Source organism: Cornus florida, unplaced genomic scaffold, assembly GCF_030987335.1.
Source record: "Cornus florida cultivar Cherokee Brave unplaced genomic scaffold, ASM3098733v1 CherokeeBrave_3.0.0_Hap2_Chr09, whole genome shotgun sequence".
Classification (NCBI taxonomy): domain Eukaryota; kingdom Viridiplantae; phylum Streptophyta; class Magnoliopsida; order Cornales; family Cornaceae; genus Cornus; species Cornus florida.
The window spans coordinates 94994001-95010815 of record NW_026775579.1 but is presented as its reverse complement, the minus strand read 5'-3'; the positions used below and the strand labels follow the sequence as shown (position 1 = coordinate 95010815).

The window sequence follows — 16815 nt, the reverse complement described above, 5'->3', positions numbered from 1 at the left end:
TGTTGTAGAAATGTTTGGATGCTAGGAAAATTGTTAAAAGCACTAGTCCTCAATACTGCAACAATCATTTCACTGAATAGCTAACAAGGTGAAAACATTATTTCATCACTAGTTTAGAGTTTCATAACACCAACCACTGCAATGTTCTAACTCATAGCACACCAGTAACTAGGCGTTCACAAACCTACAGTTCCTACGTATTTCACCGTTTTGTCCAGTTCTGGGTCCCAAGCTTCCCATTTTGAGCATTGACCTCTTAAATTCCTCAAAAAAGAGTGCGAGGTCATTTACGTAAGATTCGACAATTTCACGTGTCTGGCTGTCTCCATTCACAAGAGCCTGATCAGATGGAAGCAATCCCTCCCCAGAAATTAGGTTAACATAGTACTGGTTATCAAATGTTGACGGGGTCACCAGGTCAAGATGTGCCAGCGTTGTGTTGCTATCTGCTTCTGAGCATAGTTGCTGGAGAGAGGTAAGAAAGGCCACATCAATGTCTGGGCCATTTGAGTCGCTATTGCTATTACCCTTTAGGCGAGAGGTAAATGTGGAGCATCGAGCTTTGCCCATTGTGTGTGCACCTCCCAAAAGAGAAGAAAGAACGTTTTCTCAGCATCCAAACATGCATGTTCTGAGTTAAAAATAATGAAAGTAAAGCAAAATCAAGCTACCTGAGAGGGTAACGACATCAGCAAGCGTGAGACCAACATTTCTGAACTTGGTGACGAGTGTTGGGACGTCCGAATTGGGGCCTGGAATGTTGTTGTTGGCTGCTGTTTTGCTTGCTGTCAAGCTGTCCCTCCTTCCCATTTCCACTTCCCAGCCCGGGCCACCTGACTGGGGAATTAGAATGCAAATTAGTACACAACCACACTAGTACTCGTTCACAATAGTTAGAGAGAACCAGTGTAGTGATCACTAACACACAGCACATATATACCAGAACAACAGAGTCTCTTGCTGCAATTGCAAGAATATCAGCACAAGAGACAGTTTCAGGACAAACTGACTCGAGATCAGACTTGATCGTATCGATCACTTCAAACCCTCTCAGTGAATTCGAGTTTGGTGCTGCAGTTTTCTCCCCAACCAAATTTCCCATGTCATCTAACAACACTGATGCATCACATCCCTGCAACCAAACTTGTGTTCATTAATATTAAACTATTGATATGATCCATCATATATATAGAACAAAAAATTTGAAACATGACATGCATTAACAAAGCAATCGTGGAAATGAAGTCGAAGCAGAGAAGCGGCCATTCTAGGGTCTTGGGACACTGCCCTTTCCACCCAAGAGAAGATGATGGGCTCAGCCTCTGGGCAGCTATCTTGATACACACCAAATTGCAATACAACAGTAGCAGCACCGTCGGCGCATGCTTCATTGGAGATGTTAGGCAAGTTTGCCATGGTGATTGAGAACTTGAGCATGAGTAAACAGAAAAAAGCCAAGTAAAAGGCCATTTTTGTATGCTTAACACTGTTAATTAGCTTTGGATAGTTGGGAACTTTATATAGATGAAGCTTGGAGGAGTTGAGAGAGAGAGTGAGTGAGTGAGTAGATGATGAAATATGTACAAAAAGAGTTGGTAAGTAAAGGAGGGCATAGTCAAGGCTTGGAAAAGTTCAGTTCATGATGATGGACATGCAGAATCTACATTTATTCACCTAATGCCATGTGCTTCTTCATGCTTTTTGAATCTTTCAAATTTCATGTTGTTGTGAGAGAGAGAGATCTTAATTAAGACATTAATGTCAATTACACCAGAAGGAGTTTTGGACCCTAACCTACCTCTCTCTCTCTTGCTTAACACTTTTCCTTGCCATGAAAATAACAATGTACTAGAAACTTAATCTGAATCCTCTCCTGTGTTTTTTCATCCTATGCCGTGTCTTGTACCTTTACATCGCCTATGTAACAATTCATATTACTTGCACAACAACTATACATCACTTATACATTACATTGTTATTTCATAATATTGCACTTCGTCATGAGATTATTGCATTACAAGATAGTGTGTTGCACCAACTCCAGTGATGTTATTTGAATAGAGGGGTTTAAGATTTCTAACAATTCAAGTTATTGTGAAGGACACTTAATTGTGAAAGTGACCATTGTGAATATGTGTGGTACTTATCAAAATAAATAACAACAACTACTACAGAACAACAGTAACTATGTTGTATAAAAGAGGCCTGTAAAGCCCAGTTTCTTAAACAACAGCCCATTTGTCCAATGGGCTTTCCTACCACAAAGAATCACAAAAGAAAGCCTGTAAAACTAGTGGCCTAATGAAGAGACAATTGGTCCAATGGGCTTTACTCCAACACAAAGTGGTGGCTAATTAACTTGACATTTTTACTATTTTATTCACATATTAGATCTTTAAAAAAAAAAAAAAAAAAAAAAAATTAAAATTAAATATTAGCGGGGTAATTTTTCAACCGCATGCTTAGCCAGCAAGTCTATTATGAATAAACCAGACATTGGATATAAATTATAATGATATAAATGTGACATCAAAATATTTGGAAAATCAAATAACTAGACCCTTGCCTATGCTTAATCCTAAAGTCCTGGGTTCGACCAAGCATAAGTTAAAATCATCAACTACGTATGACCTTTGAATGTAACCTAAAAGTATGAACTATATACATATATGGCTTAGAAAAGGAATTAACTTAAAGAGAAAAAGACAGCTTGTAAACATTTTGGGGGATATAATTTCTATCTCTATTTATTTATATATTTTTTATTTTTATATTTCTTGGGGAAAGAGTTATGTAACAGTACAGGGATCTACTTTTTGACTAAATTGTATCTAAAAGGTATTGCCACCATAAATTTATTCTTTTTTTTTTCGTGGATTCTTTTCATTCATCAAACAAAAAGATATAAAAATAAATTAAAAAAAAATTCCATGAAATTCCAGCTATGATGAATATTATAATTTATTGTACATCAGAGAATATTTGAAGCTAGAGTCGACTATGGATACTGAAAACTGGCATTCCTTTACAGCTATTGAAGTTAATCGATCAGATAACTCATGACGCATTTTTATTCCTTTAATTGCTTCATTAGTTCACATGTATATACATTTCAAATGTTATTGTTGTATATATATATGAATTTACAAATTCAGTACTTTTGGACCGCAAATTAAGAATATCAACTTCAAGTTATTAATGGTTGAATTGCTTAGAATGCAAGAAATAATTACAAGTACAATGAAGTTTCTCGAGAAAGTGTAAACAAAACACGTTTTCCCTCCACTTTTATGTTTCCATAATGCTTAAAAGAATGCACCAAACGCTCTCCAACCCCTGCAAAAGAATATTCCCCTTCTTGTTTCAATCAAACATGACAATCATTATATGTTTCTTTTTCTTAGCCACCAATATGCATTCCCATGCACATTCACACTACTTACCGGGAAAAAAAAAAAAAGCATTCACACTAATATTGTGCTCAAAACCCTTCAAAATTACCAGCAAAGTATTTTATTTTCTTCAATTAAACGCGCGCGGTTTATCTATATGATTTTCTCAAAACTACACTTCAAGAATAATGAATCCACAATGTACATCTTATACCTACCAATGGATGTTGTCAACATATTTAGCCATAAATCTCAGCTTGTTCCATACATTTTGTCCATTTAGAGGAAGATAAGATTTGATAACTCTCCTTGTTGTCATGCCTTTAAATGGAGAAATTTGTACATTAGAAAAGGTCGGTTGGCCAGAACATGATTACTCAATACTATTCTCATCCCAAATCTCTCTCTACACACACACACATTTTTATAGCTATATTGTATAGATTTACAATAACATGCATGTACATACAATATACTTTTGAAAAAGGCATGTGTGTGTGTGTGTGTGTGTGTGTGCCTTCAGATATATACTAGACCGAATATTTGTATATATATATGCTAGTAGCCTAGTACATGATCATGGCTGGCTCTTCTAAGGATGGGATAAAGCAAGAAATTGTACAAATCCATAAGCCTTTCATGAAAAGAAACTCTCTGCCTAACATAGGTTAGAGTTCGTATGTATGGCTAGAAGCAGCATTGCATTCGAAATAAACTCTACATTCCTGGTAAAGGCAGTGTCATTTAATTTGGACAAGGACCTTCCAACTTCAATGAACATGAAAACCATGTTTTTCATTAGCAATGTTAAGATTAAGCAACCACACACATATCAACCAAAATCTCACACCACCATTTTACCAATCAACCACTTCCTATTACCTCACCACCTGTGTGTATATGTGTGTGTGTGAATATATATATAGCTTGAAGATATAGTAGCAATTAAGGCCATAATTTGGTGTGAAGTAAACGTATGATTAAAGTAACTACACCATACAAAGAGATTGCATGCATCAAAAAGTGGGAAATCGATCAAGACGTATTTCAACATATCACATTATTCACATTAATTAATATTAAGTCTAAATTAACAAATTTCCATGAACCATTCTATTCTTAGGGTTTAATATATACTGACCTCTCTCAACAAGGCATAGAATCAAGTTCCCAAGTTTATTCTTGTCTCCATTTCCCACAATAAGAGATGGAAGAAAACCTGTCAACTTGCTCAATGGAGAAACCCTAACCAGTAAAAATTCTCAACAAAATATATACCAACATATATTTGGCACATGCAATCAAATAAATTAAAAGAACGACAAGACGAATAAAGAGAGATCCAACTAAAAAGGAAAAGATAAAAAAAAAAAAACCCAAAATCTCCATAATTAATTAGATATAAATAAAAAGTAATTAAGTACAAAGAATTAACAAAAAGAACCAATTAAGTATAAATTAATTAAACAAGTTCCTCTATGAACTAAAAGACTAGTCAATATTTTACAGTGACACTGATCAAAGAGGTCTCAATGTAATGGTAAGTACGAAAACTAAAAGGATTCTTATCTAAAGTGAACCCTTCCATGATCAGTCAGTTGATCAGAGACTTACATACATACATACATATATATATATATATATATATATATATATATGCCTATATATAACAAGCAAATTAAACAACTTAATTCTACTCCTCTTTGGGCTCCTTTCGCATCTGGGAAGGCACAACGTCCTGAAGAAGCCCATGATCTGTAAGCAAAGGAGTTGAAGAGGGGCAAAAAGTCCTCCTCTCTTGAAAAAAAGCTGGAAATGAAGAACCATTAGTACTGTTATAGTTCAAAGAAGGTATTGCTGGTGTTTGGTTATTGATATAGGGTTGTTGATGCTGCTGCTGATAGTAATTAGGCTGCGGAATAACAAAGGAGCCAACTCCGCCGCCACCGCCACCACCAAGCCTGAGAGATTCCGGCATAATTCCGATATTCCCGCGAGGCGTTATCGGGCATGGATGAGTGTGTGAACCTTCATAGGTGGTGATGACAATCGACGGATCATCGGAAGATCTCTCTACTCGCTTCTTCACTCCACATGCTGCAGTGGTGCAACGATAGTAGCTCCTGTATATATATAAAAATATAAAAATAAATAAATAAATATATATATATTAATAATTACAACAAAAAACCCACAAAAGCTTTAACAAAGTTCAATCATATTCCTAGAATAAAACACAATATTGGCAATCAAATCTAACAAAATCACACACATATATACACACACATATATACCTTGGAAAAGGGCTGTTTTTAACCGCTTTTTGGCCATACTTTCTCCATCTATACCCATCATCCAGGTGATCAACCTCGCTCTTTGTCACAAACGCAAATCTGGGCTCTCTTTGCCTTTTTGGGTTCTTCTTTTTGGGTTTCAACCTAAATCCACAAACAGATTAATTATATATACTTCCCTTGTAAAAATATAAAATTAATCAAACTCATATATATCAAATCTACACATATTCACACACTTAAGCGAATCATTTCCCCCTTTGATGGGTTTTCTAAATTAATTCTTTTCTGTTATCTTTCATGCATAACTTTGGAAAAAAGATAATAAAAAAAGTGTATATACACACACATATAATTATATATATATTAGAAAATTATATATGCTTACTGTTTCTTAGTGTTGTCTCGATCCTGGTCCTCTTCTTCCACAGTTTTAGTCTGTTCAGCGTTTGCGGCTGCTTCATTTGACGACGAAGAGATCGATGAAGAATTCGGAGTGGCCGGAGTATTCACCACCTCCGACGAGTCCGGCACAGTCGAGGCCGGAGTGGACGGAAGCTGTGGCGGTGTGAGCAACGGCTTCTGAAGCAAATCGAACAGAGATGGATTGTAATCTTGGATACCCAACATGTCCATGAAGCCTAAAGAGTCCTTTTCAGCTTCACATGGCATGTCAAAGAAGCTTGAGAAACCGAAGCTCGTCGGAATCTGATCGGAAAATGCCACACACTCCATCAAATTATCAGTGTATTTTTGATCCTCTCTCTTCTCCATAGATTTGATCAGAAGCATAGATTCTCCTTCATTTGATGATGTAGAGGAAGAGAGGTGTGTAGTCTTGTAGAGAGAAATTATTTAAGAGAGAGAAATGGAGGAGAGAGAGAATAAGAGAAGGTGTTTTTGGGGAACTGGTTGGCTTATTTGAGAGGTTTCGTTTCACATTTGGGTTGACCGACAAGTCCCGGTGGACAGTGTGTACGGAAATATGTTTGGGCATTAAATTGTTAGAGCACCGCCAAGCCCAGTACTGGCCCGACAAAGTAATAGTCCACGGTTTCATACGCGGCCTGTTGACTTTTAACCGGTTTTACTATGTGTGGAAGGTCCCCTTTCTTACACGTCGGCTCGATAAAGTTTGGCTCGTGTGCATGTAATCCGCAGATAAATCTTTTCGCCGTTTTACTTTTTTACTTCTTTATTATTATTATTATTATTTTAAATTTTTTTTATCAAAATTTTCTTTTAAGTTTGGTTTGTTTGGATATAAAATATTTTTTAGAAAATAATTATTTTTTATTTTTTTTGATGTTTGGGTATTGTAAAATATTTACGAAGAAAAAATTAGAATATAATAAAAATAATTTATCTATTAATTATCGGTAAGTTATTTTACATACTATGTTCGATGGAATCGACCTTAACCTAAATCTTTACCAAATACCGAAAAAAAAAAAACATTTTATCTCAAAAAGAAAAATCTTTTTCGGGGAAAAAATATTTTACGTTCGAAACAATTAGCGGAGTTAACTTCTGAACACTTTCCTTTAAAAAAAATGAATAATAAAAAAACTAACTTTGAATGAAAATTTTTCACACTTGTGCGTATATATAAAAATCGGACATATAGGACTGTTTAATGTGAGTGAAGGATTATATCATGATATAATTTTTACTTACATATATGCACTCGGATATGTCTAACATTCGGACGCGGTATCACGACCCATATTATATATTGGGATCGAGTGTAGTACAACACAAGTGATGTACTGCACGAGATAAGCACAACACACGCGTGTATAGAGAATTTGGGACTTATATATATAGAAATGATCCTCCACTCACATAAATGCACTTAAATATATCTAACATTCGGACGCGGTATATATATATATATATATATATATTATTGGGATCGAGTGTAGTACAACATAGGTGGTGCTATACTACATGGCCGGCACAACATACACGTGCGTAGAGAATTCGGGATTTATATATATGGAAATGAGTTCTTTAATATTTTTTAATTAAAAACAAGTTGTAATTATTGAAAAGATATTGAAGTGCGATTATGTGTTTAAGGAAACTGTTTTATTTTTTATTTTTAAAAAATAAGTGCTAGTGAAGTGCAAATGTAGAGTATAAACTGAAGGTAAAATTGGCATTCCAATTTTAACGAACACTTGAATTTTAAATAAATAAATAAAAGTTACTTTTAAGATAGAGTTGCCAAATGACATTTAGCAGTTATATTTAATAGTAAATAATATATTGATGACTTGAAATTGTAGTTGGATAAAAATTAGTTCAAACTTAATTTTTTTTTTTTGAATTTCAATTTCAAGACATTAGTTTGGTACTATTGAACATAATATTATATTATTTGAATTTTATTATTACTATTTTGTTTTTAAAAAATGGAGAAGTGCAAAAGTACGAAAGTGGGGTGCTGAATATATTGCCATTTCATAATTATACATAATATCAAAATTCATAGTGTGTATTTGCGAGCGTTGGTTATGTTGGTCAGTGTAGCATGCAATGCCTCTGTTTGATCGAGCCGTGCCATTTCATATGAAAATTAATTGGTGTTCCATGAGGGAAAGTCAAGCCTTTTATGGCATTTTGCACCCAGACACACTCGAAAGCACGATGCAATCCAACAAGTGGTATCGGGAGGGAGTGTTGGTTAGTGTAGAACACATTGTCGCTCTTTGGAGGGGTGGATTCTGATATCGAAATCTACGTATAGCACTTGCTCCATCCACACTTCGGCGATATGGAATTGTGCACATGTAGCTTACCCAATGTGGTAGTTTACTGGTGCCACTTGCATACGCTCACACACACCCGCTCACAAGGTTACTACAATCACCCCTTTGGGCCCAAAGTCCCCATTGGCTACACTTCTGACTGGGTCAGACTCTGATACTAATTGTAACAACTCTCACCCTACTCAGACACAATATTGTCCGCTTTTAGTTCCCTTGGATCAGAGACTTCCCAGAGGGTTACCCATCCGGGTACTACTCTAGGTTAAGCACGCTTAGAGTTTTGGTAGGTTCACGGCCATTACGGCTTTAAAACGCGTTGTGTTATAGAAAAGTGTTTAATTTATATATAATATTTGCTCCATCCATACTCAGGCAATGTGAGATTGTGTATCTGTAACTCGCCCAGTGTGATAATCTACTGATACCACTTATATATGCTCACACATTCGCCCACAAGATTGCTACATCAAATATCATAAAAGACGCATTCTTCTCTCCTCGTTACTAATTATTGATTCTCACAATTGTTACAACATGATGAATTATCCGACGAGTGATGTTAATTTTCGTTGAGTAAAACAGTTGATTAAAATATGTACGAAAGTACTTGATATATGCTTGGTTGACTAGCAATCTGATAGATAATGAAGCATTGCATTGAAGTTCTTCTACTGCGTTTCATTGATGGTTCATAAAGTCTAGACTTCGATCTCTTTATGTGCATGGCTCCATATATTAAATATACAAGACTATAGGTCCCTCAAACTTTTTAATTAAGCTAGAACAGTTGCATAGTCTACACCATCATAAACAATATTTATTGTGACGGTAATTTGTTAACAAAAATTAATGATTCAAAACTTTTCAATCACTAGTGACACCCAACTTTGGTAGGTTTCGAAAAATTGTAGGTTTTTCAGATGTTAATATGAAAAAGAAATGTACGTATTACTAAAGGTGATGGAATCACCTCCCAATAGTAGCATACAAAACAAGTTAAATATGCAAAAATTTATTAATACAATCTTGTCTTAATTACTCAGGATAGATTATATGATTCTCATATTTATTTTGTTTTTTCGTTCTTCTATTGGATTATTTTGAAATGGTAAAATGTGTAATATGGTCAGTTTAATTATTTCACACGCAAGCGCGCGCGTGTATATATATATATAATCTTAATTACCATGTATTTGTCAAATTTTAGAGTAAGTTTTCAATCTAGAAGAAAGAAATAAGATTGTAAGGAACTAGACACTATTTTTACATAAAGTGAAAGTGAAAGCGCAAAATAGCAAAATATAATATATAATTTAAGAGTCAATTTCGATCAATAACAAATGTAAAACATGATGAGACACCTATTAAAAAGAAAAGTGTGTTTTAATATTTTTTTTTCAATTATTTCAAATCTTGGGGTAAGCTTTCAATCTAGAAGAAAGAAATAAGATTGTAAGGACCTAGACACTATTTTCACGCCAAGTGAGAGTCAAAGACGAAATTGTTAAAGGGCACATTTGGTAGTACAATAACTTTTAGTTGTTCCATGTCCGCAAAAATCTTAGAGTAAGTTTTCAATCTAGAAGAAAAATAGTAAGATTGTAAGGAATTACACACTATTTACACATAAAGTGAAAGCGAAAGTGCAAAATAGTAAAATATAATTATATAATATAAGAGTCAATATGAAATTTAGATCAATAATACATGTAAAACATTACAGAGACACCTATTAAGGAGAATGGTGTGTCTTAGTATTTTTTTTCAATTATTCATATATATGTATATGTATATATTATCTTATTTACCATATATCTGTCAAATCTTAGGGTAAGCTTTCAATCTAGAAGAAAGAAATAAGACTGTAAGGACCAAGGCACTATTTTCACACAAAGTGAGGGTCAAGACGAAATTGTTAAAGGGCAGGTAGTACGATAACTTTTAGTTGTTCCATGCACACAAAAATCCAGAGAGAGAGAGAGAGAGAGAGTAACCGCGTTGAAGCGAGCGTGTGAAAGAAGTTTGGGCACGTGTGGTTCAAAGTGACGGACCGCGTTATGGCAAGCGTGTGAAAGAAAGGTTGTAGGGAGCGTGTGAAAGAAGTTTGGGCTCGTGCGAGCTGTGACCCATGCTGATAAAATTTCCGCGTCACCAACTCAGAGTCTCAGACATTGCTTTTGCCTCTTTCTCCACAAGCCAACACTGTTTATCAACACCGTCTATTGAATATAAAGTACAATTGACCACTCTAATCGTTTTAAATTACAAATTTGACCACGCAATCCTTTTTAATGATAGTTATATCGTGCTAAGGCTTGTAATATTTCTAAATCGTTTTAAGGTACAAACTAATCAAGGTTGTTCTATCGTCAGTTCAACGACTAGAATATTTTTGGTTCCTCCCTTCTTCAATGGAAAGGAGGAATCTCCATTTTGGTTCTCTATGGTTGATTATTTTGCGTCTAACATGCATGTTTATGAACAAATACAGATGGTTCTGTGAATAGGGACGAAATGAACCAACTCTTATCACTTGCATAATAATTCACTATGCTGTGATTACATCCATAACTAAATTCAAACAAAAATTAATGACGTAACGTGCTCATAGCTATTGAATGATAAATTGAAGATACTTGGAGAGAAAAATTAATGGGGAGATCCAAATCCGCAGGAATTCCTCCTCACCTGTTTTTTGGCGATTCATTATAATTTGATTTCTAAGATTTAACTGTTTTGTTAAATAAATAAAATAAAAGTGAGAAAAGGTACATAATTTTTCATATTGTTAAATAAATAAAATATAAGTGAGAAAAGGTACATAATTTTTCATATTCTATTTTCTGTGAATTTTGAATTTAAATGAGATTTAGAACTCAATATTTTTTCTTAATAAAATTAAATATTTCCTTCTAACTTTCTAATAAAAATATCATTGTCCTTGTGGAACCTGCTTGATGAGTAGATTGGTTATTATAATAACATGTTTCAGCAAGTATGTTGTTGAACACTATAATAACATGTTTTAAGTGTCCACGCCAATTTGCAGTTTGTTCATAATATTATATGGGTTTAGCTCCCAGAGTAGTCCAAAATATCATACACTAATCAAACAATTCTAGAACATCTTGGCTTGCGTAAAACGTTCTAGACAATCTTTGTGAAATTAATATAATTCATAAATAATTAAGAATATGATTTTTTTATTTTTTATTATTATTATTTTTTAATCATTTGGAAAACACAAAGGCCAAGTCAAAGTGACAGACATAACCCAAGCCAGATAAAGACATACAAATCATGAGACAAAATAAGAAAAATGAAGAACATGCTCTAGATTTGTTGAGAAAGAACCACCGTTCTAGAACTGAAACCATTAAGAAAGAATAGCAGCAACTGGAGTGACCAAATGTTAGGCTATCATTAAGGCAACAGTTTCAAAACTGCATCCACGAAGCTTCTCTACACATTCAACCTCGCATAAGATCAAATCAAGTTGGGAAAAATAAAAATCGATCTAAATCAGAGATCTAGCGGAAGAAAAAATAACAAATCCACCCTATCGAATAAAAAATAAATCAAACAAAAATAAAAAAAAACAACGTAAAAATCACCCAAAAGATGAAAACAACATATCCATCCCGTCTAGATGTGACCGATGAGCATTCCTGGTTGCAAAAGAAGTGGTTAGCAATTCACTGCCCTATACAATATATATCCAGTCAAAGTTGTGAAACACAAAGGTGAAAAAAATTCATATTTTTACCTAAAACTTGACTGTATGATTACCATTTCGTTAGCAAAAGTAGTGAAACTGTGGTCAAAATTTTAAATGTGGAGTACATCTCTTCCTCTTTCACATGTATCTGTTACCCCTTTAAAAATCAAAATGCGGACTTATATAATAATGACAATATGGACTGTGGTCCCTTTTCCCAATGTAACTTCCCATTTTTTTTTCGATTTGTGTGGGAATATGAGACACTTCGTCAAAAGTCAAAACTTTGAACATTTGTTCGTTCATAATTATAATAAATCTAGAGATGATTCCATGTGACTGTTATCCTTTTGATTCATGAAATAATGCAACAATAATATTATACTCTCTCACTATGAATATATTTCTATATTATATACTCCTGGTAGGGACGAGATAATCCTTTTTATTCTGCTATTATCTCATATTGTTTTATAATAATGTAGGAGTCACAGAGCACCTGGTTTGGATTGAATTGATTTTAGTGTATTTTGGAATTAAATTGATCCTAACAATTTTATAAAAATTGAAACTGAATCGAATTGAATTATAAAAGGTTGAGGGTTTGAGTTTCCCATAATCCATTCTAGGAGTTTCTTGCTAAAATTAGAAAATTTGAAAAAAAGACTCATCTTATTAATGATTATATATATATATCTAAAGTTTTGATTCGGTTTGATTTTGTCATATTGGATTCCAAACCAAAACTACACCGTTCATAAACGATTCTGTCTCTGAAATTGAGACTGGACAGAAACATAAAAAAATCGAACCAAATTGACCAATCTGATTCGGTTTACTCGTTCAACTAATTTTTTGTGTGCACCCCTATTATAAGCTAGTGTAAAGATAATGTTTATAAGGTGTGTCTATTTTCGTGTCTTTTTTCTATTGATTTGGTGCCAATAATTTTAAAAGGAAGAATCATAATGTAATACCTACTAAATTTCTAACCGCTATAATTGTCCGATGTTAGTTTAGCAATCAATCTGCAAAGAAGATAACTAGTATAACCGACCATCCTTATTTTACTTCTTTTATTCATATTACTATATGATTATATATATACATAATGGTATATAGTAGGTGAATTTTAGAAAGGAATAGTTGAATAGAATTTTCTGTATAAAGATTAGAGGCAAAAATTTATTCTACCTTTTTTTTTTTTTTTTTTGATACATGATGAATCTAGACACCCATATTATATGTATAGCCATATAGCTAATTATACTATATTTGTATGATTCTGTTTCTAGATAAATGTTTGGCATCACGGACTACGTCACTTGTAAACAGAAATTAGTAGCAATGATTATATATGTATATATATATATATATAAACAGAGTTATAAAATTGTAGAGTACTACAACTAATTATTCCATCCCATTTAGTAGTTAATTTTAAACAGGATTCTCATCAGGATTTTTTCACTAATATATAAATATATATTGTCCACGTGGCCCATATTTAGTGTATTAGTTTTTATAAACTTTCAAAGGTGGACCTGACATGGTCACGAGACTGATTTCAGATTAGGAGTGTCTCTTTTTTTATACTTGTTAATGGTCAACCAAAATACCTAACTATATGAAGTGCTCAATAATTTTGCGTCCTTACTACTGATGTCCTATAATTACAAGATGACACGTTTTAGTTTAAATTTATTTATTTACTTTCTAGGTTCTTTTATAGTTACAGCCTACAAGATGGATAATTAAAAAGGGACGGAGAAAGTATTTTTTTAAAAAAATTCAAACTTTATTTTCCTTATATTTAAAATTCAAAAGATGTGAGACAGAGGGAGAGAGTAAAATAGAATGTTCATTCTTTTTCTTTTACAAATTTACATCTCTACAAATACGGATAGAAGAGAAAAGAGAAGACAAGTGAAATTATTATAAAAAATTTAGATTATAATACCATCTTTTATAAATTATTATAATATAAATAATATTGGATATAATGATAAAAATATATATATTTAAAGAGCACAATATATTGCTCTAGAGATATTTCATGTATTTGCTTATTCTCAAGGTTTCATCAAGAGTTTTATCTCTTGATGGAGCCTAATGTCGGAGCCTTGAAGTGTTCCACAGCGTTTGAATGCCTCCATTGACATTTTAACGTATGGCTGAAATCTCTCACATCCTTGTGTTTTTGACTCTCTTTTAACATTTATTAACATTGACTTGACTTATATATGCACACACACACATATAGATATAGGTATATATTTACATATATAAACAAATAGAGATATATATTGTGGGGGTGAGATGGTAGGGTATTATGTGGTCAAAAACAAGTTTGCGGTCCTTGCAGTTGCGTAGCGGGTCTAGCGAAAGGAAACATTGTGGTACCATTGAAACAGAATACTACCTAACAGTACGAAAAATGGTTGTGAAAATGCTCAAATCTTTTTCACTCATTCAACTTCAATTTCTAGCCATGCATCTGACTCCACACATTATGATCAAAGTTAGACTACTTCATGCTACAATCAAATTTTATTTTCAGGTTCCAAAACATTGAAGCAGATGTGTGAGGAAGAAAAAAAAAAAAAAAAACATAGATCATCCTTTTTTTTTTCGAAATGTATAAATTTAGAATAGACGAACACGATCATTCAAATTACACGTGTAAATAATCGTGATCACCCGATGCCCTAACCAAGCACCTTGATGAAGTATGAAAACAGAAACCGAGAATTGTGGCTATTAAAATCAAATTGGGAGTGGTTACCATTTTGGAGACCCCAGTTACTTTTTTGAGTTTTGGGGTACTGTCCTGTTCAGATCAGAGTCGCACATGGCAAAAGTCAAAGTCAACATCTTTTTTTGTTTGTTGTTATATAATAATAATAATAATAATAATAATAGTACACTTAGTATTCTAATCTAACGCGTCAACACAGATACAGACAAATCAGCCGCGGCTGAGTGGTACGTTTCTGTAAATTGAATTGAAAATTTAGTGGGATTCAAAAAAGCGTATATTTATATTTATCGTACATGATGATTCCATGCACCTCAGGTGTACTTATTTACTAGGACTGCCATCATCTTCTGATCATCACAAACAAAACAAACAAGATTGTATCACAATCATTTTCAAACACCCGCAGGTAACAGCCACATTCGTCCACTGTTATAAAGGTGGGATTGATGTTTATCACTTAAAATATACCAAAGGAAAGAAAAGCGTTCAACTTGTTTTAGATCTAACTTGTCGGTTAGCGTACAAATTACTTAAGAAGGGGTTATTGGCACAATTCAAATGCATATATGTTCGCTCTTCGCCCATATGAGATAAAAGGAATATGGATGTAAGATGAAATGTGCAGATGAAGCTTTTAGAGTGTAAAAAGAAAACGAAAAGGAAATTACTAAAATTAAGAGAGCCAAGATTTATAAAGAAAAACATGACATGTATAAATTTGTACGTATATGCAGCAGAAAAAATTACATAAACAGCATAAACTAGTTCATACCAGAACTAGTTTTTAAATACTAACAAAAGTGGAATGCCAAAATAACACATACCATGACCACCCCCAGCCTAGACTTTAGAGAAGCCCATACCCTATACTAGCATAGTGGTAGGAGGAGGAGCAAACTCAAATCAAACGTCACAAAATGGTCCAAAACTCAAATACAAGCTTTCATGTCAGAAAGTGGTGGGTATTACAATATAGTCTGAGTTATGCTCATCACTTGATTATCCCTACACATGCTTAAAAAATTGCCCATCTTTTTTGACTTTAGATATCACCAAAATACCGGAGTCCTCCGAGTTCTAACACCATTTGCAAAGATTTACTTTACCACATGACATGATATTGTCCGTTTTAAGTCTTAATTCGCACAGTTTTGCTCTTGAACTTTTTCCCAAAAGACCTCAATACCAATTAGAGATAACACCACCACCACATATAAACACTTCATCTTTTCCTTATTTAATTGTGCACCCGTATCTCGCCCAGTATAATAACTTGCCAGTGCCTCGCACCCGCCCACAGGGTCTTCACACCTCCTGTGAAAACCTTGGTCGACTTGAGATACAAGTCTCTATCAGCAGTAAAATTTTCCCCTTGATCACAAAGTGCTATCCTGCCTAATTCTTGAGTCACCTTTGAACACACACACACAATTGACGCAACAGAAGACTCAAATGTTGAGGCTCAAGTGACAACAAAAAAAAAAAAAATTGATTGTTTCTTTCTATAAAGGCACTTGAGATTAATAATGCTATTTCTGACTCAAAATGCAGTATTCTAATCCACCACTCTTTCTTTTGAAGAAGGACGAGATAAGACCGCACTAAATATCATTGGATATGGTAAAAAAATTTGATGCCAAGGTGCTTCATTGGATGAAACTTGGCCGACGAATTTCTGTCATGATCAACCCTTCTGTGGACCCCATTACAAGAAGCTGCAATAACTCCACAAATTTCAAATTTGAAATAATGTGTACAAAACTACAATCTGAGGTTGAACTGCAACTACATCCTAGAGTCTTAGTTCGGTTATTATTCAAGCATACTGAATTCAGAAGAATCATCTCACCAATGGGAAAATAGTGCACGCTACATG

General features: G+C 33.8%; 2 protein-coding genes across 2 annotated transcripts; both read right to left on the bottom strand.

Annotated features, from left to right (window-relative positions):
* Positions 1-61: 61 nt before the first annotated feature.
* On the bottom strand, positions 62-1616 carry LOC132275371 (peroxidase 40). Its single transcript, XM_059776838.1, has 4 exons — positions 1219-1616; positions 941-1132; positions 672-837; positions 62-581 (listed from the first exon to the last, which is right to left on the bottom strand). The coding sequence occupies exons 1-4, from the start codon at positions 1468-1470 to the stop codon at positions 169-171; spliced, it is 1023 nt and encodes a 340-aa protein (XP_059632821.1). The 5' UTR covers positions 1471-1616; the 3' UTR covers positions 62-168.
* Positions 1617-4822: 3206 nt separating this feature from the next.
* LOC132275370 (probable WRKY transcription factor 48) lies at positions 4823-6583 on the bottom strand. The gene is made up of 3 exons (XM_059776837.1): positions 6075-6583; positions 5687-5830; positions 4823-5515 (listed from the first exon to the last, which is right to left on the bottom strand). Exons 1-3 carry the CDS (start codon positions 6476-6478, stop codon positions 5086-5088), a joined length of 978 nt encoding a protein of 325 aa, XP_059632820.1. The 5' UTR covers positions 6479-6583; the 3' UTR covers positions 4823-5085.
* Between the last annotated feature and the right edge of the window lie 10232 nt (positions 6584-16815).

Bases quoted from the DNA above. Each gene is read 5' to 3' on its own strand.
- LOC132275371 (XM_059776838.1), bottom strand. From the start codon at position 1,470: ATGGCCTTTTACTTGGCTTTTTTCTGTTTACTCATGCTCAAGTTCTCA. The intron at 1,133-1,218 runs GCATGTCATGTT...GTTTGGTTGCAG, and splicing joins TCCACGATTGCTTTGTTAAT to GGATGTGATGCATCAGTGTT. The intron at 838-940 runs GTATATATGTGC...CTAATTCCCCAG, and splicing joins CAAGAGACTCTGTTGTTCTG to TCAGGTGGCCCGGGCTGGGA.
- LOC132275370 (XM_059776837.1), bottom strand. From the start codon at position 6,478: ATGCTTCTGATCAAATCTATGGAGAAGAGAGAGGATCAAAAATACACT. The intron at 5,831-6,074 runs GTAAGCATATAT...TTGTGGATTTAG, and splicing joins CGAGACAACACTAAGAAACA to GTTGAAACCCAAAAAGAAGA. The intron at 5,516-5,686 runs GTATATATGTGT...ATATATATACAG, and splicing joins AAAAACAGCCCTTTTCCAAG to GAGCTACTATCGTTGCACCA.